The 23,274-nt window shown below is 43.7% G+C and overlaps 1 protein-coding gene across 6 annotated transcripts in view; it reads left to right on the top strand.

Moving 5' to 3' along the window:
- NSMCE2 (NSE2 (MMS21) homolog, SMC5-SMC6 complex SUMO ligase) overlaps nucleotides 1–22,296 on the top strand; it is a 232,458-nt gene extending 210,162 nt beyond the window's left edge. For all 6 annotated transcript variants that reach the window (XM_043879244.1, XM_043879240.1, XM_043879239.1 and 3 more), the window contains 3 exons: nucleotides 13,676–13,776; nucleotides 14,169–14,275; nucleotides 21,949–22,296. In XM_043879244.1, the coding sequence (XP_043735179.1) occupies nucleotides 13,676–13,776; nucleotides 14,169–14,275; nucleotides 21,949–22,066 (326 nt within the window). In that variant the 3' untranslated portion in view covers nucleotides 22,067–22,296. The remainder of the gene's footprint in view (nucleotides 1–13,675; nucleotides 13,777–14,168; nucleotides 14,276–21,948) is intronic.
- The last annotated feature ends 978 nt before the right edge of the window (nucleotides 22,297–23,274 follow it).

Raw genomic sequence — 23,274 nt, 5'->3', positions numbered from 1 at the left:
ATCCAACACCGTGGTTCAAAAGCATCAATTCTTTGGTGCTGAGCCCTCTTTATGGTCCAACTCTCACATCCATACATGACTACTGGAAAAGCCATAGCTTTGACTACATGAACCTTTGTCGGTAAAGTAATGTCTCTGCTTTTTAACACACTGTCTAGGTTTTTCATTATACATAATATCAATAGTGTATATATGTCAATCCCGATCTCCCAATTCATCCCACCCCAAGTTTGGCTTTTGTCTCAAGAGAATTTTTCACTAACGAAGAGAATTGTCCTCAGAGAAATCAGAGAGCTATGGTATAGCCTTGTTCCCCTGAGATGTTGGGGTGTATGTGCTAACGGTTTGTTACCTCTCACTACTCGCTGCCATCCAGATGAGGGCCGCACTGTAGGCTAGAGATTGTGCCTCCAGCAGACAGCATCATCATCCTTGGAAGCTCAGTAAGGTAGTTATTTAAGTCCTTTTCCTGTTAAGTTTGTAAAGCAAGTTCTGAGATCCTTTTTTCTTCTCTTTTTCTCCTTCCTTTCTTCCTTGGTTTTGTCCCTTCCCATCTGCTCTTTCACCCCCATTAGTGCTCCCTTCTGGAGCACGAGAATGTTCGCAGGCTCTAAATGGCAGCACTAGAACTTGTACCCCCAAACGCTTTGAAAATGAACATGATCAGCCAGTCATTCTGCTCTGCCCTTGCAAAAACTGTCTCCAGGGTTCCCCTTCCTGCCTGGATGTGTATCAGGTCCTTTTCTCTAATGAGGGCAAAATATTTTATCTCATCTTCACTTGTACCCTAATGAAACAGCTGAGAAGAGAGAGTGATCATCTACAGGAAATTTAACACCTGTTTCCCCAGTTTATGGTGGAACCATGTGGTACCTTGACCTAGACAACATACTCCGCCTTATAGAGCTCTTCTCTGGGTCTCAAGCTGAACCACTTTTCTGCAGAAGAACTCAGGAGTGAACAGAGTGACTTGTAAGCCCCTCTTAAGATTGGATCCGAGGTATCAACACTGAGCCCCTAGCATCGGCCAGGCACTGTGTTACAGAGATGATGAGCAAAGGTGGTCCCTGTCCTTGAGTTGCTTATGGATGAGCCAGAAAGACAGTGGCAGAAACAGATGCCAATGGTTTAAATGGGGAGGGGGCAGTGTGGATGGGGGAGCCCCTGAGTGGGAAGCTTTCCCCAAGAAAGGCAGTGCCGCTGGTGAAAGGCTGTCCTGGGCTGCTGCTAAAAGTAAGTTCTGTATGTTTCTACATGACCCAGCCCAGGTTCACAGCCACCTCAGCCCCACTTCTGCCTCCCTCATGAGCTCCCTCTGAATTTGCCACCTGACCTGGAATCTGTGAGCTTTCAGTGAGAAAGAAAACCATCCTTCCTGACATCCCTAGGTGTGGATAAGGAAGAGTCAATGTTCCATGCTAAGTATATTGTCAAGCACTGTGAATGTCATGGAGGAGGAAGTTTTAAAAGTGTGATTTCTTCATGTTTACAAAATGAACCAGTGACTCAGATCTATTGTACACATTCACAAGAGCTGTGTCCTAAGCTGATCCCAGTTTTGAAGTCATGTGTCTTCCTTTGCATGTCGGGAGGGTTTTCTAGAAGGTGGAAAGTGGAGGAGGAGGGGATGGAGGCGTGGAAGGCAGGCTTGGTGACAGGGACTTGGGTGCAGGTGTGTGAGCCCCAGGGGCTCTCCTGGGGCTGTGGTGTGGACGATGCCCCAGAGCCCTCAGCCCCTTGCTCCCGTCCTCCCCCTCCTCCTCCCCATCCTCTTCCTTCTCTTTCTCCATCTCTTTCTCCCATTCCCTCTCACTCTCTCTCTCATTTTTCTTCTTCCTTCCAGTTGGCAGGGATCCACCCCTCCTCCCCCATTCTGGTATGTTTTCCACTCGGCTAACTTCAGACAAGACCCTGCAAACTGAAAACAGATGTGAGGTGGCCCAGAGCGTCTGTCTGCGGGTCCACGGCTCTCGGAAGCTTGATTGGCTCTGTGCACTCTGCAGGCTGCGGAGCTGGTCTGCATTTTGGGTGGCTTCGCTGACTTTGCTGCTGACAGGCTTGTTAAGCCTCACTCAATTTGGTCCCTCAGGCTCTGACCTTTTTTAATTTCTTCCACATGGTAATATACTTTAGGGATTATTCCCCTTTCTCTTTTCTGTTCTTTTTCTTTTCTTTTTTAAACATGACTACATTGTGCCACCATAAAGGAGAATTTTTAAATGGATCAAAAATAAACCTTGATGTGCTTCATCAGATACATGGGAAAAGGAAAAATAAGCATATTTAATTAATGCCAGATTCCAGGGCATTTCGTAACTACTGTGCTGGATAAATCATATGGAGGAACGTATCTGATTAGACTTGAGGCCTGTTCTCGGTTAGTAAGACAAATACTTCCCCATCCCTGTGCTTTATCCCACAACGGATGTCTTCTGTGCCTCTTACCTTTTATCCTCTGAGGCTCAAAATATATCATTTATTTTGAGAAGCTTTACAAAACAAAGTATGATATAGGTGCTGGCTTTACTCTGTTATTAAGGTCTTGCATTCACTAGAAGAATTTCATTCTTGTCTTCTCTAGAGTTTCAAAATTAGAGATGGAAGACATGATGTTATTTACATTACATTGTGATGGATTATCTGTGAGCGATCAGATATTGAAATATTGAATTTCAATATTTTCAGATATTACAATATTGAAATATTGTAACTGCCGTTAGGATAATAAATCTCAAATGTATCAGGGATGAAAATGGTGTCATAGCTCCTGTCTTAACCAAACCTGAAGTGTTGCAGTTTTAAAGTTGAGCAATTATAAATTTTAAAGTTCCCTTTTGAAATATTATGATCTCTAGACTTGGTTTCATAATGTGTTTCAGTTGGACAAATTGAATAAACAAATCCATCCATCTGCATTGCCATCAGCCCTACTTACTTCTTAAATATTACTTGGTCTCATAAAGAGTACTAGATATAAGAAGTGCAAGCGAAGTAATTATTCTTAAAAAACTAAACAATGTCCTTGACTGCTCATTTACTGCCAGTTCACATATACAGTAATGTCACCAGGACACAGCGGGCTGCAATGTCTTGTCCTATTTCCTTTCAGTCTTTTTTTTAGATACCTTTCTTTAAGATAAATTAACTATACCACCTATATAGTTTTCATTTTTTCCCACCTCATTTTCTGATGACAAAGACTGTTTTTAATTTCTGTCAGATTTTGAGTGGGGATGTCACAGTTCATGTAAATTCTCAGTCTCTCAAATATCTAGATTTCCCCAGTGTTTCTCTATTATAGAAACGGTTGTACTTGAATGTCACTATGTGTACACTCTCTTTAAACCTCAGCAAACTTAAGATGATTTACATATTTTTCACAATTGATGATTATTGTACTTTCCCCTGGACATAGAAGATTTGGGGCAAGGGAATAATAGAATCAGAGATGATATAAAGACATAATGTAGAATAGTTTGTTTCTTAGAATACAACCTCTGTCTGTCATCCAGCTTTTTGGTAGTTTGCTTTTGCACAGAGGTGAAATAGAGAATGGAGAGTGGAATGACCCAGACAATGTAAAATGGTTCCCTTTTAGGGGGGAGAAAAGGTAATTAGATCAAAGACCAGATCTAAAGATCTAAAATATTTGCCTTCAAAACAGTCTTCTTCACTGTTTTCGTCTTATTTTCACAGTCAGTTTATATATATAACAATATTCAAAACATTCTCTTGTTTTGGCAACCAGTCATTCAATGGACGTTTGTTAAGTTCTTGCACGTTACCTGGCACCCTGAGGATATGAAGATAAATAAGAAAGAGTTCCTCCCCTCATGGAATTCACAGTCTAGTAGGGAAGATAGAGAAGTAAACAAATGATTTCAGCATCTACAAAGATGCTCTGGAGGCTAAAGGAGGAATCACCTCTGCTTTGGGGCTTCACAGAGGAAATTAACTGAATTTTTTTTTTTTTTTTTTTTTTTGGAAATTAACTGAATCTTGAAGGGTGGTCACAGACTGCTAGGTGAAGGGCTGGCAGAGGTGCAGAACAGCCTGGCAAGTGTGAGCTAAGGCTATAATTAGTTTGAAATGGATATAGGGAAAGGGATTGAGGAGGGCAATGAAGACACTCTGGGCCAAGTAGTGAAAAATCTTGTTGTCTTGCTGAGGAGGCCAAGGTTGGTTTTTGTTGTTGTTATTTGGGCTTTTTTGTTTGTTTGGCTGTCCTGTGTCTTCATTGAGGTGCACAGGCTCTCCAGTTACAGCACACAAGCTTAGTTGTCCCATGGTGTGTGCCATCTTAGTTCCCTGACCAGGGCTCAAACCCACATGGGAGGTCATGGTTTTAAAAAGATGACTAGCTAGAGTGTTAATAAAGATCGGGGAGAGACTGAGGCAGAGAGATAAAGAACTTTTGCAGAGTTCTAAATAGGAAGTGCTGGGGACTCGAATTAGGACAGCACCAGTAAGCATGAAAAGGAGCCAGAGTCAGGATAGTTTATAGATAGAGATTGGAAAGCATATGGGAACAAGTCCCATGCACTGTGTTGGGTCCCTGGATGGGTGGTATTTACAAGCCTCTGAATAAGAAAACTTAAGATTAACCCAAATGGGATTTTTCATCTTCTGGTGTTTACTGGCTTCATATTCTTCTATGGATCTAAACAACTGAGAGTTCTAGACCATCTCCATGCTAGCTAATCAGTTTTCCTATCATGTGATTTTCCTAGATACTTACCCAAAGCAAAGAAATAGAATGTGTGCATTCGACTGTCTGCTTTTGCTTAGAAACTTAGAGATGAGCATCAGACCTCTGTACTTGCATAAGACGTACTGAATGCATGTACTGAATTTGAGGATATTTTCAGTGTTTATTGACTTAACATGGATATTGTATGACCACATCTCAAAGGATTGGTTTTTTGTCCCACCAGTAAAATGCATTGGGTTCTGATTACTTTAAAACCCTCATGTTTTGACATATGACGTATTTTGACAGTATTTAAAGAAATGGAGGTAGGAATTCCCTGGCTGTCCAGCGGTTAGGACTTGGCACTTCCACAGTGAGGGGCACAGGCTCAATCCCTAGTTGGGGAACTAAGGTCTCATGCTGTAAGCATGACAAAAAAATAAATTAAGAAAGAAAGAAATGGGAGCAAATTAATACATGACATCAGCTGAGGACAAAGAATGTGTCTAAAACAGCAGTAGAAAACTTAACAAGTGCATGATAACAAGAAAGGGTACATCTAATGAAAATGTCAGCTCTTCTGGAGGATGTAAGCTGAAACTCTTCATCAGTGTACTTTCAAGATCTTCAGAGGGGTTTGTTGAAAGAGCCGTGGAAGCGAACACGGCCGAGAAACCTAAGATGTTGCTAGTGCTGGGTCAGCTAATACAACAGGGCTAATTTAGGTCTCCCTCTGCCCTGGGCATGGGAGGCCCATCCCATTCAGAACCCCAGTTTGAACAATTTTGTGGTTTCTCTTCGGGTGATTCCTCAGCAGATCATTTTTAATGAACAGAGTATATATGTTACAGGTGCCCACTCTATGCTAGCTCCATGCAAATTCTGAGTAATAATATTAATCATCATAACAATATTTATTGATCACCTGCTATTTGCCCTACACCCTTCTAAGAACTTTTCACACATTAATTCATTTAATCCTCATACAGCTCTATGAAGTAGGTACGATTATAAGCCCTATCTCATAGCCGAGAAGATACAAACAAACTCGCCCAAAAGCACCAGGCTAATAAAGTAATAGGACCAGATTTCAAACCCAGGCAGGCTGTCCCCAAGCCCACATTCCTAAACACTCTAATCCTCACTGCCTGAGTGTCCTTCCCTCTTCTTATCACACCTCCCTGGAGAGCCTGGCTTAGTCATCACTCTCTCAGGGAGGTTCACCTCGATTGCTCACCCCACCTTGCAAGAGCCTCTAGGTTACTTTTGTACTTTATACAAAACAGATTTGTTATTTCACTCATTGCACAAAATGTAAGTATTTGTCTCGCCCACCACACCTGATTTTAACCCTTTTTGTTTCCACTGGCATTTCTGTAGTTTGGCACAGAGCAGGTGTTTAATTCATGGAACTTGAGTTGAGCTGGCTTGACTTGAACACACACTGCTTATCCTCAAGGAGCTTTCAGTCTACCCAGAAAAGAAATTTCATCCACATAAAACAACTGAATAATGAGGAAGTTTAAGCTAAAAGAGTGTGGTATATACAGTAGGTGTTAAAGGATTTCAAAGAAAAGATATTGATTGTAGGGATTGGGTTGGGTTGAATTTGGTTGTGTTGTATTGGGTTTGGTTGGACTGGATTGGGTCGGATTGAGTAGCATTGGATATATATAGCTTCTTCAAAATATGTAGAATCTGGGATGAGTAGAGATTATAGCTAGCCAAAGAAGGAAGAATATTGATCAGAATGCTGACCTGAGGCAGGTGTGAGTGAAATGCTCACATTTAAGGGGGTGGCAGAGTTGTATCAGACAATGTGGCTGAAAGAGCCTCCTCTTTGACACAGATCAACTGTGAGCTCCTCAGAGAGGCTGACCCTGTTCCCTCCTGGGAGCTTCTTTCCACAATACCTTGTATGTGCATAGCCCACACAAGACTGCTTTGCATTGTTTATGTGTGTCCTGTGTGACTGAGCTCCCTGGGGCAAGGATTATTTTTTGCCAATATCAAGCATAGTGCCTGGCACAAAGTCATGAGAAAAATAACACCGTGTGTGTGCTTAGTCACTCAGTTGTGTCCGACTGTTTGCGACCCCATGAACTGTAGTCCACCAGGCTCCTCTGTCCATGGGGCTTCTCAAGTCAAGAATACTGGAGTGGGTAGCCTTTCCCTTCTCCAGGGGACCTTCCCAACCCAGGGATCGAGCCCAGGTCTCCTGTGTTGCAGGTGGATTCTTTACTATCTGAGCCACCAGGGAAGACCAAAAATAACGATAGCAACAACAATTTACAATCATATAACATTGGTTTATAATAAAATATAAGTGTGTGTGCATATATATACATATATGATAAATAGAATTTATTGGATCCCTGTTATGTTCTATTCATTGTTTTGATTATTAACTCAATCTACCTTTGTTGAGTATTTTCCTATTGAAATTCTGTCTGTTGAATTTTGCTGTCCTATGAAGGTTATAACTCCTAGGAAATTTTTAATTCTGTAGGCCCTATCTGGACATCATCTGCATTTTAATTCTGCAAAAGCTGTTCACAGACAGAAGAGTCTTAGCTCTTAGCCAGTGTCAGAGAGTTACCAAAGCTAGGATTCCCTCAATGGCAGCTTGGCCCAGCCAAAGCGCTAGCATTCAGGACAGGCCACTTGTCCCAGGAAGAAACTGAGAACAGAGCTGAAAAGTGAAAGTGTCAGATGCTCAGGCGTGTCTGACTCTTTGCAACCCCATGGACTGTAGCCCGCCAGGCTTCTCTATCCATGGAATTCTCAAGTCAAGATTACTGGAGTGGGTAGCCATTTCCTTCCCCAGGGGATCTTCCTGACCAAGTGATCGAACCCCGGTCTCCTACATTGCAGGCAGGTTCTTTACCGTCTGAGCCACCAAGGAAGCCACAAGAACAGAGCTAGATACCCATTAGTAGTAGAGTGTCCAACACACATGCACACACACACACTCAATTTCAAGCCAAAGGGACTGAGCCTGCTGACATACTTCTTTCCATTCAAAGTCTAAGGTATGTCCAAGTTCACAGAGGCAGCCACTGGTAGCCCAAGCTGTGGGTTGCTGGGTGGGAGAAACAAGTCAGGAGTTGGCGCAGACACACATGCAGACACTGTAACTATAGAGTTTCCAACTTGGACTCAGTCTTCTTTTGCAGGGTAGGGAGGGGATCTTCCGTGTACCAGCTCAACCTCTCCAAATATGCCGTCCCAGAATAGTGCAAGTAAAATAATCCGGGCAGTCCAATAAGCATTTCAAGCGGGCAGCAAATGTTTGTAGAATATTTGCTGCTAACTTTCAGGAGAAAAGTGCTTTTAGAAAAATGTTCAGACTTAATTGAAAAAGCACATAGCAATCAACTTTTATTCCCAGCTGGCATAAAACTGTCTAACTGTCAGCCAAATTTGGGTTGCCTGAAGACAGACAAGTGACTAATACTAGGGCTGTGTGTGGCCAGGCCCAAGTGTATTTTCTGACCACAAAACCATGTCTGGATTCTCCTTTGTAATTACCACACAGCCTACTATAATTGTAACACTTACATTTACTTCCTGCCTTTGACGTGGAATTCAGGGTCCAAGGCTGAACCCTGAGCTAGAATGAGGTCCTCTCTGTTGTTTGCCTAAAACCTATGAAATCATCATTGTGTGAAATGTGTGTGTGTGTATGTGTGTGTGTGTGGCCACATCTGTTAAATATGTAAAGTATATCCTTGTGAGAAATACTCCCACTCCTGCCTTGTTGGATGAAGCACTTCACTAATGAGATGTTTATTGAACACCTACCACTGCATGCCAAGGACATTTTGTGTGTGCATGCTCTGTCTCCCAGTCGTGTCCAGCTCTTTGTGACCCAGGGACTGCAGCCCACCAGGCTCCTCTGTCCATGGGATTCTCCAGGCAGGAATCCTGGAATGGGTTGCCATTTCCTTCTCCAGGAGATCTCCCCAACCCAGGGATCGAACCCGTGTCTCCTGAGTCTTCTGCACTGGCTGGCAGATTCTTTACCACTGAGTCACCTGGGAAGCCCAAGGACATTTTAGAATCTGGGGAGCCTCCTCTGACCTCGTAAGCTAAAGAAGATACCCAGACCTTCTCTACCCCAGCACATCTCTATAAGTGCTTCTTTCTTGTCTGTCTCCCTCTCTCCTCTTTTCCCCCTCCCCTGTTCTCTTCCCAGAAAACAGGTCAGTGAATAAGACAGTCAAGTCCCTGCTTTCCTGGAGGAGAACAGGGGAGGGGGAAAGAAGAAGAGAGGGAGACAGACAAGAAAGCACTTACAGAGATGTGCTGTGTGGTCACAGCAGAGAGATGGGGTAGAGAAGGCCTGGGCGTCTTCTTTGTTAGCTCACGATGTCAGAGACGGCCTCTCCAAAGGGATAGTGTTTAAACTGACATTTTAAAATGACAGGAAGAAGCAGGACAAACAAAGATCAGAAGGAAGAACATTCCAGGCAGGTTAGTATAGAAGTCAAAGATGGGAAAGAGCGTGGCATGTTCCAGAAATAGAGACAAGACCAGTGTGACCTGAGCACAGTGGGCGAGAAGGGGACCGGTCTGAGGAGCTGGCCGTGCAGGCCCCTGTGAGAAGCAGGTTGGAGTGGCAGGTTGGGGGGCGGTGTGTGCATGTAGATGGTGGTCCTTGTTGAAGGAGGGCTTCTAGTTAGGAGGCTTCTGAAGAGGTCTGGGCAGGAAGCCATAGTGGCTTGGACTAAGATGTAGTAGAAATCATGAGAAGAGGCTCGGCTTTGATTTAGGGAATATAGTTTAAAACCAGTCACCAGAACTTGCCTGTGGTTTGGATGTCAGGAATGAAGGGAGAGGAATGCAGTGATCAAGAATGATTCCAAAGGTTTGGGCTTGGGGAACCAGGAGAGGGGATGACAGACACGAGGATCCAGCTGCTCACTGACGGTCACAGCTGGCCAACCATGAACCCACATCTTGGGGATCCAATCAGTGCCCTCACCAAGCCCCTCACCTTGCATCACTGGGGAATATTCGCAGACCTTTGGAAATCCTTGCTTGTTCACTTCATTACTACTACAGCATTTTTTGTGTCTTCTCCTTTTAGTTTTAATTTTATGACATCAAAAAAATCCCATTCAAGTTACTAAATCAACCCTGATATATCCCTCGTGGGTGCTCTATAAATGTTAGTTCATACCCAGGTTTCCCTCCTCAGCACTTCGTTTGGGTGCTCTGGGCCCGGGCATGGATGTCGGGTGTGGGTCTGAGATCTGCCCGTCTGATCGGAAGCTAACAGCTGGCACATATGCTTCTGACAACATGTCTTGTTTATGTACATGGAAACACTGTGACTCATCATCTTGTCTTTCTCTTTTTAATCAGAAAAATTTTTTGAGCTGTCTTAAATAACAAACTGATTTAGTCCAGTTATTTCTTTATTATAATGCTGACATTTTCTACTTTTGCCTTAAAAATATTGTGGGGCTTCAGTTTTCTTGCCTCTACAGTGGGGATAGCAGTAGAGTTGTTGTTCATGGGTGTTTGGTGAGGATTAAGTGAAATAATGTATATAAAGTGCTGAGCACAGTAGCTGTATGTAGCAGTCAATAAACTTGAGGTATTATTATTAATAAAATAATTATCTGGGGGAGGGAGGGATGGCTTCCAGAACCTACCCACTGGTTTTAGTATTCCAATTAACCACACCAAGAAAATAGAGCCTCATGTTGATTTACTAACTCCCTGCATGACTTTGAACAAAACCTGTAATGTCTTTGGATCTCCGTTTTCTCAAATAAATGAGAGAATAAAAATCAGTAACCTCAATTTAAAAACTTTTGTGATTCTAGTAGACAATCTATTTTTCCTCTCCAATCTTCCTTTCAGTGGGCTTATCAAAAAGTTGTGTCTTTTTGTGTAGATTAGTGTGTGTGTGTGTGTGTGTGTGAGTTGCTCAGTCATGTCCAACTCTTTGTGACCCCGTGGACTGTAGCCCACCAGGCCCCTCTGTCCATGGAATTCTCCAGGCAAGAATACTGGAGTGGGTTGCCGTCCCCTTCTTCAGGGGATCTTCCTGACCCAGGAATCGAACCCGGGTCTCCTGCATTGCCAGCAGATTCCTTACCGTCTGAGATTAGTGTAAGTGATACTTATTGCCAGATGTAACCTTTTGTTCAGCACATTGTAGAATCCCAACGTTGATATCACTTTCTATAAATACAGATTTCGGGTGAGGAAATGTTCTAGCTCAAGAGAAGTTTAGCTCTTGAGGCTCTTTCTCTTTTTAGACTCTCAGTCCATGGGCTATTACTCACTGTTGGCCTTCTTCCGCAGTCTCACTTTGTCACCTTCTTCTTTCATGATCACTGCTGTTGATAGCCACCTACAGCTTCTGAGCCCCCTGCTCAGCCTTCCCTGGTGCTTGGTATTGCATTTGAGCTGTGCTTTCTTGCTTCCTCTACCTTTTGAAATTTAAAAATAGAAGAAAAAAAAGAGAGAGAGAGAGAGAACCTGCAGTCTTTCACATTGTCTGAACTCTGTGATTCACCCAGCAGATTTTCTGGTGAGTTGCACAGTATAACATCTATAGTCAGAAATGTGCTATCTGTTCAGATTGAGCCCTGTAAGAAATGGACAAAGAGGTGCTTTTATTTTGACTGTCAAACGCATAATTCGAAAGGGACTGTGGCAGCCCCCGGAGGAGGCTTTGGAAAGTAAATTGAAGAATCAGAAGAGCTCCCAACCCTGCCCTTTGACTTTTCTCCTTACCTGCCCAGCTTTCTTGAGCCAACCTGAAGAATCACTGGGTTGATAAAAAGACTCTCTTAAGAGTCTGACTCTTGTGCTATTAATACCAACGATAGGTCTTGGGAAGCCCAGAAACCCTTCACAGATCTTAGGAAAATTATTTCAGAAGCCCCAGCTCATATCACAGCAAGCATACTAAACTTTGGCAACCTCCACATTCAATATAATTTTATTGCTGGCAACATTTTTGAACATATTTTTATCCATATAGTTTTGGTTTGGAAAAAGTTTGGCTCCAAATAAGTGATTTAGCCTATAATTGGCTATTAATTTCTCAGCAATTATCTCCACATACTTGGGAGTTATTAAACTAATACTGAAATCCAGCCTACATATTGCTTCCAAATGAAATATTTTTGATGACCAAATCAACCGTTAATGAGGTTAACCCAACATTACATTTTGTAGACCTTTAAAACTGATTAATTTCAGTTTTTTGTAGTAATCCTGTTTTGAATCCAATATGTGGTTTTCAAGGTCTCAGACATTTTTATAGCCCCTTGAAAAGGTGAGAGGCACCAGGCACTGTACCTTAACCACCAATGGTTAAAAGAAAATGTTCCGTCCAGGAAGTCCTAAGCTCCAAGGGCGTCCCTCTTGCCTTCTTCAAGGAGTAACAGCTGTTTGGGGGACATTTCTCTAAGAAAATACAAGCTGGCATATAAATAGCACTAGTCACTAAAGCAAAAAGAAACCCCCGCCAGAAAAACCAGAGTAATTGGGGGCAGAATGCCTGAGTTTCGGTCGTAAGTTCACTGGGTGACCTTGAACAGGTGCTCTGCAGCCCTCTCCTGTCCCCAAGGGTGCTTTTCCAGAAGACGCTTTATCTGGCAGAAGGGAAAGGCCAGAGCCAGCAGTTCTAGGAATTAAAAGTTGTGCAGAACCATCTCAGCTTAAGAAAAGGGTTTCCTTCACACATTAAAAACGAGGCATTTTTTTTTAACATCTGTATTATTTTCCCAGAATGAAAGGAGGAAAGGAAGGGAGAAAGGAGAAAAGGAGGAAGAAGGACTACACCGTCACACTTGGGTTTAAAACACTACTGATCTTTGATTTCTGTGCAAAATGACAAGTTCCCTTCTCCAAAAAGAAAGGCTTTCGTGTGAGATTCTGTCAGTACCCCCATTCAAATGTCATGTATTACCTAGTTTCCCTTGGTGAAGGGCAAGGACCATGAAAAGTACATACATTTCAGAATCAAATATGTTACATTCAAAGCCAACCCTACCACGTATTCGCTCTGCAGTTCCCAAAGTGTGGGCCAGGAGCCCTTTGGGTACTCAGGGAGTCTTTCAGGGTACCCATGAGGTCAATATTATCTTCATAATAATATTAAGATGTCATATGCCCTTTTCACCCTCGTTCTTTTCATAAGTGAATTTTTCCCAAGGCTGCGTGATGCAGTATCACGATAGACTGGATGAATACACAGATATCAAAGCCCAACTGTCTTCTATTAAGTCACATATTAAAGATATTTTCAAAAATACCTTATCTCTAACTTTTTTGTTACCCTAGAAAATATAATTATTTTTTATTTTTTTAGATATCATTTATGTTAGCTTGTCATGGGGTTGTTATTTTTAAATTTATTAATAAATATGTCTTTTAAAATTCCTCAGTCTTAATAATGTCTAATGTGGCAAATCTTGATAAACATAACCCACATTTTAAAAGTGTATTGGCGTCCTCAATAATTTCTATAAGTACAGAAGGGTTCTCAACTCAAAATTTTGAGAATCCCTGTACTATCCAACAGTAATTACCATTTATTGAATGTGTCTTTGTGCCAGGAGCTGTGCAGAGCACACAAAATTCTTCACCTCTTAATCTTTGCAATGAAATTATAAAGTAGAGAAGTTAAAAAACAAAGACCTTGCTAGCCCGAGGTCTCACAGCTGGAAGTGACAGAGATAATCAAGTCCTTCTGACTCCAAAGCCACATTCCTGATGACTGAACAGTCCTCCCCCGCAGAATCATTCTCGGTGACTCTGAAAAAGTTATTTCACTGCTCCAAGTTTATTTCCTTACCAAACATGGGCAGAGCCCCATCTCCCCCTGCAGAAGAGTTAATATGCACCTTAGCACCTAGCACAGGGGTGTATACCAAAGAGACCCTGAAAATCTGTCAACCTGTCCTTGGCACATTAGAGCAACAAGACTCACCAGCTTCCCTTTTCCCCCTCTAGACGGTCTTCAAGCAGACAGAGAGGCTGACAGCACGGAAGGACTTGATGAAGATATGATTGTGACTCAGAGTCAGACCAACTTCATTTGCCCCATTACACAGGTACTGTTAGCACTTTGCTTCATAGAGGCAAAAAGTTCCCATTTGCTTTCTGACTTTATTTCCTGTCTGGAGTTGACGAGGGAGGAAAGGAAAGTGATAGGGGTCGAGGAGCAGACCTGGGAAAGAGTTTGCAGGCCATGATGTCCTTAAGGATAGGGATCTACGAGTATATTCCTGCCCCACTGGCCAGGTGCCATTGAGGCCTCTGGTCTCCCTGAATTTTCTGCTATGGCCCTCTGCCCTGAGAGTTACGTAGAGCCACGAGATGGGGAGGTTAAACCTCGGGAGCCCCAGGTCTAGGCGACAGCAGTGCCAAATAATCGGTGACTTGAAGAAGTTACTGGAAGCTGGTCATCATCATTCCTGAAAGCCTAATGTCTTCTTGATTACAGTTGGAAATGAAGAAACCAGTGAAAAATAAAGTGTGTGGCCACACCTACGATGAGGAAGCCATTGTTCGCATGATTGAGTCCAAGCACAGGCGGAAGAAAAAGGCCTGGTGAGTTGCTGCAGGAAGGGAAGTGGTCCTTCCCAGGGGTGGTCAGTCCCAGGCAGTGTGTTCATGCTGGAAGGAAAGCTGCTTCAACCTCCCCTGAAATCCATTCACCCGGAGGGATAGTGTAAACATGGAAGCCGGTTTTCAGGAAACACAACACATAAGGGGAAAAATTAGTAATCTGTTTGGGAAGAAGCTGAAGGAGCTTCAAACACACCTTCAAAATACAAGAAAAGGAAGTTGGATGTAATTCTCATCATTAGATAACAGGAATTTTTATAAATCTGTGTGTGCTATGCGTGCTAAGTTGCTCCAGTCATGTCCGACTCCTTGTGACCCTATGGGCCTCAGCGTGCCAGGCTCCTCTGTCCATGGGATTCTCCAGGCAGGAATACTGGAGTGGGTTGCCATGCCCTCCTCCAGGGGATCTTCCCGACCCCGGGATTGAACCCACATCTCTTATATCTCCTGCACTGGCAGGCAGGTTCTTTACCACTAGCACCACTTGGGAAGCCCTGTGTGTGCCTGAAAGAAATAAAGGAGAACTGTGATGCTGAGAGATTTCTTTTCCCCTTTCTATATGTCCTAACCCAAATAAGAAGGAATGGTTTAAAAAAAATTTTTTTTTCATTCTGCAATACAGATAGTTTGTTTTAAAAAGTATTAAGTTGTCATTCTAAGAATTCATATCCACTGGTTTTTTTTTTTTTTTTTTTGGCTGTGCTTCACGGCATGTGGGATCTTAGTTCCCAGACCCCGTGCCACCTGCAGTGCAAGTGTGATGTCTTATCCACCAAGAGAAGTCTTGGTTTTTGTTGGTCTTGATGATCAAAATTTGATTGTCCAGGAAAAACTTTCATATCTTTAATTACGTAAATAACTTTGTGAACAGTTTAAGTAAATTCATGGATGACTTCAATGAGAATTTTCTTTTTAATTGGAATGTTTAGAGAATCTTTATATATATATATTTTTAAACCCCTTTCACACACAAACACACACAGAGCTCTGTTCCTGCAATGACATAGAACCCTGAGTTGGCTAGCCTGGCTTTGACTTGGTTGGTATTTCTCAAACTCTTATCACAGATTTGAAGGAATGGAATTGCAGGTGTGACCAATTCTCAGTGGACCTTTGATAACAGTCCCTTTGATGTGTGGCTTTGCTTCTCCATCATCCAGAAATTTTCTGTTCCAGACCTAAATTGGAATTCCCCACCACTCCTCATCTGGGTGTGGATTTGTGGGCATTTGTGACTGTAGATATCTTAATGGTCATTCAGTCAAGTAATTTGCCCTATTTATTCTGGAAAACCTGCCTACTGGTTGCAAAATCGAGATTGTCTGAGTACATTTTTGTCTGTTTTGACTTTCCGGCTTATAATTGAGACGTCCCATTTCCCTAGGGAACCTTCCATTTTCCCTGTGAGTGTAATTTTCTTTGTTTTTGGACGTCTAAGCCTTCCCTGTCTCCTTTTTTTTTTTCCTATGTTTATTCTCTGAAAAGCAAAATTTTAATTTGTTAACATAACTGCTAAGAATAGGCCTTCCCAGATAGTTCTGTTTCACAGCTCTTCTTCCTTAAAGTTTGTGATATTCTCCTCAAGTCAGATTTGGAAAGGACAGGTGCTGATAACAAAGCACGTTTCTCCCAAGTCCCAGGATGGGTGGGAGCAACTCCCAGAACAGGCTTGCACTGAAACACATCTTCTTGATTACATACTTTGACTTTCTAATGTCCTTTGCCTTTTCTGAATTGTAAATGATGTTTGGAAGCTCTTGAGTAACACCCAGCGTTTGGAAAGTGTGGGTATTTTTCTGCCATACTTTTCTTTAAGTTGGATGCAGACTCCACAAACACTGCAGATTCTCCTAGCTTAGTAATAATAGTGAAGTCCAAGTGGAGGACGTCTGGGAGGTTTACAGCAAAGGTAGTATTTTTGCTGGGCCTTGAAAAATGAAAAGGATTTCAGAGAAGGGTGAAGAAGAGTCTTTCCAGCCCAGAGGCTTGCCACATTCAGAGTCTGTTCCACTTGGGGAATAGTAGATACAGGTGCAATTATTGTTTGTTAGAGGGTGATGGGAAGGATACTCTGGGCTCCAGTAAGAGGGAAGTGGTGTATGTGAATTCTCTCTATTCTGTACTCATCGCAGAGGACATTAAATGTTATGATTTCATTAGTTTCCTCGTCTATAAATTGACGGTCATAGCTGTAAATTGCCTCAGTGGTGTGTTTGAAATTTGAATAAGATTTACAGAAAGCCCTGAAAGCACCTGTCATGTGGTAAGTAAACATTATCCCGTCCTCCTCGTCTTTCTTGCCATCATTGTTCTGTAGGGTTTTGAGGGAATATGCTAGTCAACCTGGGTTTTAGGAAGTTACTCCAGTAGCAGTTTAAGGGATGGATGAACAAAGGCCTGAGGTGAAGATGTCAGTTAGGATGCTGTGGTAGTAGTTAAGTTATAGATCATGAGCGCTGGGATTGAGACCAGAGTCATAGGTGGAAGGGCATTGAGGAGAAGATGATTGTGGAGGTACGATGGACGGAATTCTGTAACTGAAAGCTGGAGGGAACAAGTGGAAGGATGACTGACATGCCTAAACGGGGTGTCTAGAAGGATGGTGATGTCATTAGCCAGCGGAGAGGGTGTAAGAGGAACGCATTTAGGAAGGATGATAAGAGGGTCATGCTAAGTTTGAGGTCCCTAGCAATACAGCCTGAAGTATCCTCCTCCTCCTCCTGAAGTATCCATGAGGTGCAGAAAATGTGGGTGTTTGACCTCGGGAGAAGTTCTGAGTGAGATGTTGATCAACAGGTTATTGATGCAGAAGAGTCAGACCCACACATCTGCCAGGTGCAGCTCTGGACCAGATGTGACGGCCAGCCGAGAGCCCCCAGGATGGGACCTTAGCCTGGCTCTGAGCAACGTGAAGCCAGGATGCAGCTCTGCTCTGCTTACTGTGTTCCCAGAGCACCTGATGGAGGCCCGCAAAAAAAGCATTCTGCCATTCTGAAAGGGCAGTCAGAGGAAGAAGATTCCAACAAAGCAGTCTGAGACGCAGGTGGGAGAGAGGGGAAGAGAGACTAGAGAGTTGAGCTTCACAGGAGCCAGTGGCAGGGGGGCGAGGGGAGTCAGGGTTGACTGGGCCTTGAGGATGAGCTACACTGCATTTGGCAGCAGGTTGGAATCCAGAGCCTCTTCAAAACCTACCCCAGAGGTTCCTGATGAAGTATGAATTAGTGTCATCTCCCAGGACGCATGTTTGGGCGATGAGCACTTCTGGGTTCGCTTTGTTTAAAAATGTCCATGACACATTCAGTTTGAGAAATCTCAGTTTCTCAGTTCTTCCTCCTTGTTGGCTCCAACTCTGATTTCTTAGACAGGAGTTCCAGGTACACTGTGTTACTAGCACTGACTCCCTCTAACTGTCCATGAGGTCTCTTGACATATCTCTCTGCATGGGCTTAAGTCAGAAGAAAACCGCTGAGACTTTAGCCCTAACTAAATACTGTTAGTTAAAATAATTTCCTAAAGCAGATCTCTGAATAATCAGTCTGTTCATTATGTTACTAATAAAACTGCCTCATGATTTTCACATGAATAAGATACTTCCAGTTTTCCATAGTCATTTCTTTGCTTTCTGGTTTAAGAACAGAGACTGTACTAGCAAACAGTCACATTTAAGAGCGTGGAGAGGACAGTTAGGTTGAATAGAAATGTGTCGTTGAATAGCAGAACTCCAGCAATGTTCTTAGAGGCCCTATTTTAACCATGAACCAACCACTGACCTCTCAGAGTCTCAGTTTCTTCATCTGTAAAATGAAAAGAGCACCATCTCACAGTATTTCAGGATCAAAGGGACAGTGGGGAATTCCAGTCTAGGTCTGCACCAGCAAATTTCTTGGCAATGGAGAAGCAAACCACTTAGAAGAAAGCTCTTTTTTGGCCTACAGAGCGCTAAACAAATAGCAGCCGGGTTACTGAGGTCGAGACTGTTCATGTTTGTATTACTTACCTCACTGCTTAGTGACACATCATTTCAGACGCAGAGGATGTAGGCTCGAGTTACCCTCTGGGTTTAGGTATGATGAGAATCCATCCTGCTCACATTTCCAGACCTGCTTTCTAGAGCTGGGTGGACCCTGGAATGCTTGGGGCCCAGACCCAGGAGCTCGTAAGACCCACAATCCTGTACATTTTTGCTAATGCTGAGGCCAAGGTTCCCCACAGCCTCTGGGACTCCTGAGACCCGGGTCCCTTTGTTCAGTAGACACACACTTGCCCACTGCTGTGCTGGAATGTTTTGCCCTGTCAGTGACCCAAGTTCAGGACCCAGCGTCTCCTCCCAGGCCTGTAGGCTTGACTCCTGCACAGTGATGACGCGAGGGCTTAAGACGGGTGTGGCCACACTACCTAGCTCACCAGGATGTCGTGGGGATGAATGCACTAATGCTTATAGAGTGTTCTTTCTCCAGAGGAGGAGCTCCCTGATTCAGTATCACGTCATTATGAACCTTGTCTTTACCTCTTCAGTTTAGAAACTGGTGTGTGTTTATTTGAGATGGGGTGAGAAACAAGGTTCTCCAGGAAGCCTTCCCAGAACCCTCATTCTTGCTGCACAAAGTGCCCCGTCTCCTTGCTCCCACGGCACCTCTGCATTGTGGCATGTCGGCCTCCCACCGGCACTGTAGGTGGGGCTGGCTCTTCTCCACAAGGTTCTTGAGAACAGAAATAGTGTCCTAGAGCAGGAACCGGCTTACTGAGCACCTGCGTGAATTCCTGGACCCTTGTCACACGGCGTCCCACTCATTTCTCACGACAGCCCTATATGCTCCGCCTTCCTAGAAGAAGAACCTGAGGCCCATTACTGATGACACTTGCCCAGAGTGTCACAGCCAGGAGGCTGGAGCCCAGCTCTCATTTACTCCTGAGCCTATATTTGTGTCTCTAGGCCGTCTGGCTCCCCTCGAGAGGGTTTTTGGGTTAATGCCTCTGTCCCCCGATTTAATCCCCTAAGTGAGCTCAGCCCTCTTTGTCTGACATGGGTAACCCTGGGATGATGTGCAGCCAGCTCTGCAGCTGAGCAGTGTGGTTAATCCCATCACACATTCTCAGAATGCTCTCATTTACTGACTAAAACCACTGATGTCATCAGGAAGTCCTCCCCACCTCACTCTCCACTTCCCTAAAACAGCTTATTCACTGTCTGGCTATTGGTGTTAAAGACTTTGTCCTGGGGAGGGGAGGCGGTGGGGGGAGTTGGTTGGGGGGGGGACTCCAGCCAGGCAGGGCAGTCAGAGCAGATGATCAGCCAGGTTGATAAGCATCAGCTTGAGGGTCATCTCAGCCACTGAGTTCAAGTTGCATCTCCATGTCACAGAAGGTCAAATGGTGAGAAACGCCTTTTCCAAAGTCAGGAAAGCATCTTTTCATAATCTCAGCTTATTGACTTTCATACTGAAAGAAAGAACTCACTCTGAGACCTCGGGGTGTTTTAAATCAGTGTAAAGCCCTTCTCAAGCATCTCCAAGCCACACCCTGAAACGAAGCCAAGTCATCATACCTGGCCCAGTCACCCCCATCCTCTTTCACATGGTCACCTTTCTAGCCTCACATTTTAACACAAGTACCTGACCATACAGGACACATTTCAGTAAATATAAATATTGTTAGCAAGCATATTATTCATTACATTGATTCATGCTCCTCTCATAGAAAGATGCCTTGGTCCAGAAATTAAGACCAAGAAAAGGTTTCTCTTCTGTGTTACATGGTTGAGCTCTCTACTGCTGGACAGATTAGACCTCACATGATCAGCTTTCTTCCCCTTCTGGTTTATAACTTTTGTCTTGTTTTTGTTATTTTTGATCTGTGCTTTTTGGAGGGTTGTCTCAGATCACTGGGCCAGAGCTCTGTGTGGGACAGGAACCTGTATTTGTATTTTACAGCTGGATGCTTCGAACCCTTCATAGGGCCACTCACATAAGAGGGTCAAATGAGTGCACGAATGCTCACATGTCTGTGTTGGAGATATGCAAGCTCTAGGCAGTGAAGGGAATGAACGCTACTGAGCACTGAAGCTGGGATTCTGCACCTTCTGTAAATCTGAGGATGCAGAGGCTCCAAAAGTCAAAGCGAGCTGCCGGTGGTCTCATAACAAGTGAGTAGGCATGGAGACCTAGGTCGGCTTTGACTCCAAAACTGGGCACTTTACTCTGCCCAAGTCTGGTTCATGTTGAGAAGAAATCAGGTGACTTCATCCAGCCCACTGCCTTCAGAGGAGACCACATCTAAACAGAAGCATGACTCACCCACTGATTTCTTCAGCCACAGCTCTTCCCCTGAGTCCCCATCAGCCCACTCAGCCTCTCCACTGAGAGGACTGGTGGGCATTTCAGAGAGAATGAGCCAGGACTCCTGCCTGATTCCATCCCAACCTAGTTTTCCAGTTGTTTCCATGGAGATAAAGGGTACCACCAAGGCCCTTCAGCTCAGGCCAAACTCTGAACAAAGCTCAGCTCTTTGCTTTACCCTCCACATCGGGTCCGTCAGCAAGACCCCTGGGTTCTACTTCCAGCTGTATCTGGAAGCTGCACCCTCATCCAAGCTGCCCTTTCTCTCCCGGCTGCTGCATGACCCCCTCAGTTCTCTGCTTCCCCTCCGCCTGTGTCCGCATTAAACAGCCAGAGTCATGTTTTCTAAATGTATGCTAAATTTCATCCCTCTCCTATCTCACCACCTCGAGGGTTTTTATATTTAAAATAAAATCCAAAATCCCACACACTTCCAGTCAAATCTCCAAACGCCCTCCCTCTTGCCCTGGGCGTTCCAGCCACGTTGGCATCGCTGTTATACCAAGCAGCTGCCTCCTCAACTGCTCCACATGCCAGGCCCCAGCCCCGGCCACATGCAGCCTTTGTTCTATTAATAGATAAGCCCTCCCCAGCGAGCCATGCCTGACCCCTGCTAGATAAGCCCCTCAGCTCACACTCTCTCCCTTGACCCTGCTTTTTTAGCCATGTGGCACTTAAAGACACTATGCAGCGGGTTAGCAATGGTTTCTCTCCCCCACTGGAAAGTGAGTACCGTGAAGTGGGCATTGCCCTGGCCCCAGTGCTGGACAGACCCTGGCTCAGGTGGGCACTCGGTGAACAAGTGGATGCGTGCACATCAGTCCTGATTTTTTAAATGTGCCCCCTTTTTGGTAAAATGTCCACACTTAAATACTACTCAGCCATAAAAAAAGAATGAAATTTTGCCATTTGTGGCAACATGGACAGAGTTGGAGGATAATTCTGCTAAGTGAAATTAGTCAGACAGAGAAAGACAAACACTGTATGATATCATTTATCTGTGGAATCTAAAAATAGAACAAACTAGAATACAACAAAAAAGAAGCAAACTCACAGAGAGGACAGACCAGTGGTTATCAGTTGTGGGGGCTGGCATGATAGGGGTTGAAGGGAAAAAGGCAGGGGTGGGGGTGGTTATTATGGGATTATGAGAAATCATCTGTGTGAAAGTTTTGACAATTGTAAAACCCTATAGAATTGAAAGAATTTTTCATTCAGTTTTTTTTTTTAAAGTGTGCTCTTAAATTCTTGCACGGAGAGAAGTTGATTCTGAAGGCATTAAGGTGAAGCGGCCTGACTTGATTTTCTCATCTCTCACAGTTGCCCGAAAGTCGGCTGTAGCCACATAGACATGAGAATATCGGACCTCATCCAGGATGAGGCGCTGAGAAGAGCAATTGAGAACCACAACAAGAAGAGACGTCGCCAGTCCACCTAGGAAAGCCCCCTGCCTGCAGGGGACTCCGCAGCCTACCTCCTACCCCAGCCATCCGTAGAGAGGGATGCTTCTCAAAGCACTTTGACTGGCTGCATAGCATACTTTGGGGTAAATTTGAAGGTTTTAGTGTATTTGAAAGCATTTTTCTATGTTCCAATAAGCATTCAAGTCTACTATATTGTTTATTTTTAAGTGTTCTGTAATTTTAAATAAAACTTTGATTATCTGTGTGTGTCGTATGTGTGTGCCTCCTGAGGTGTAAATGGTTCCAGTGGTATAGGCTGGGTGGTGGCGGGCTTCTCTATTTCTAATCCCTCAGACTGTTTTTTATTATAGTTTTAACAAACAAGCAAAAAAAAAAAAAAATGTTTTTTGCAAGAGATGTTTGAAATGGAAACACATAAAAACACCCTAATTGCAAGTATTTTCTATCAGGATAGTAAAGAATAGCATGAAGGTATACACCAAAGCCAGTTTCCTTACTATATTTACTTTGTGTATTGACAGTTCCAAATATGTAAATGCTCTTATTTGTCATTCTGATGAGCACGGACTGCTTCAGTAGCTGGCTTATCAGTGCGATGATAAGTGATGCCATAATGGAAACTTTGCTGCAGCCTTCTGAGAGCCTAAAGCGTTGTCGGAAGCAACCACATCCTGGCTGTTCTCTGCCTTGCTCCGTGGCTTTCATAAGTGCCTTCGACCCCCTGGGCCTGGGATCTTCAACCACAAAATAAAGATATTAAATAAGATGTCCTCTGCCATCCCTTCAGCCCTACAAGTCTGTAGACTTATGACCAGCAGGGTCTTTAAATTGAGTATCATTGATTATATTCTATTTATATGAAAAGGACTAATCTATTCATAGTGGAGGGACAGGGAAACCTGGCATGCTGCAGTCTGTGGGGTCCCAAAGAGTCAGACATGACTTGGCAACTGAACAACAGCAGCAGCCTTTTAGCAACGAGAATAATCAACAAAACCCAACGAAGCATGCCCCGACTACACTAGAAAACCCAGAAGAACTAACAGTGGCTAGCATTTATTGAGCACATAGTGTGTACCAGATGCTATTTCAAGCACTTCACATATATGAAAATATTAACTCGTAATTTCCTCAGCCTAATGAGAGAGATACAGTTATTATTCCCACTTTACAAATAAGTAAAATGAGGCACAGAAATGAAGTGACCTATGGAAAATCATAG

Source organism: Cervus elaphus, chromosome 21 (genome assembly GCF_910594005.1).
Source record: "Cervus elaphus chromosome 21, mCerEla1.1, whole genome shotgun sequence".
Classification (NCBI taxonomy): domain Eukaryota; kingdom Metazoa; phylum Chordata; class Mammalia; order Artiodactyla; family Cervidae; genus Cervus; species Cervus elaphus.
The sequence above is the reverse complement of the archived record's forward strand: the minus strand, read 5'-3'. Positions and strand labels throughout refer to the sequence as shown.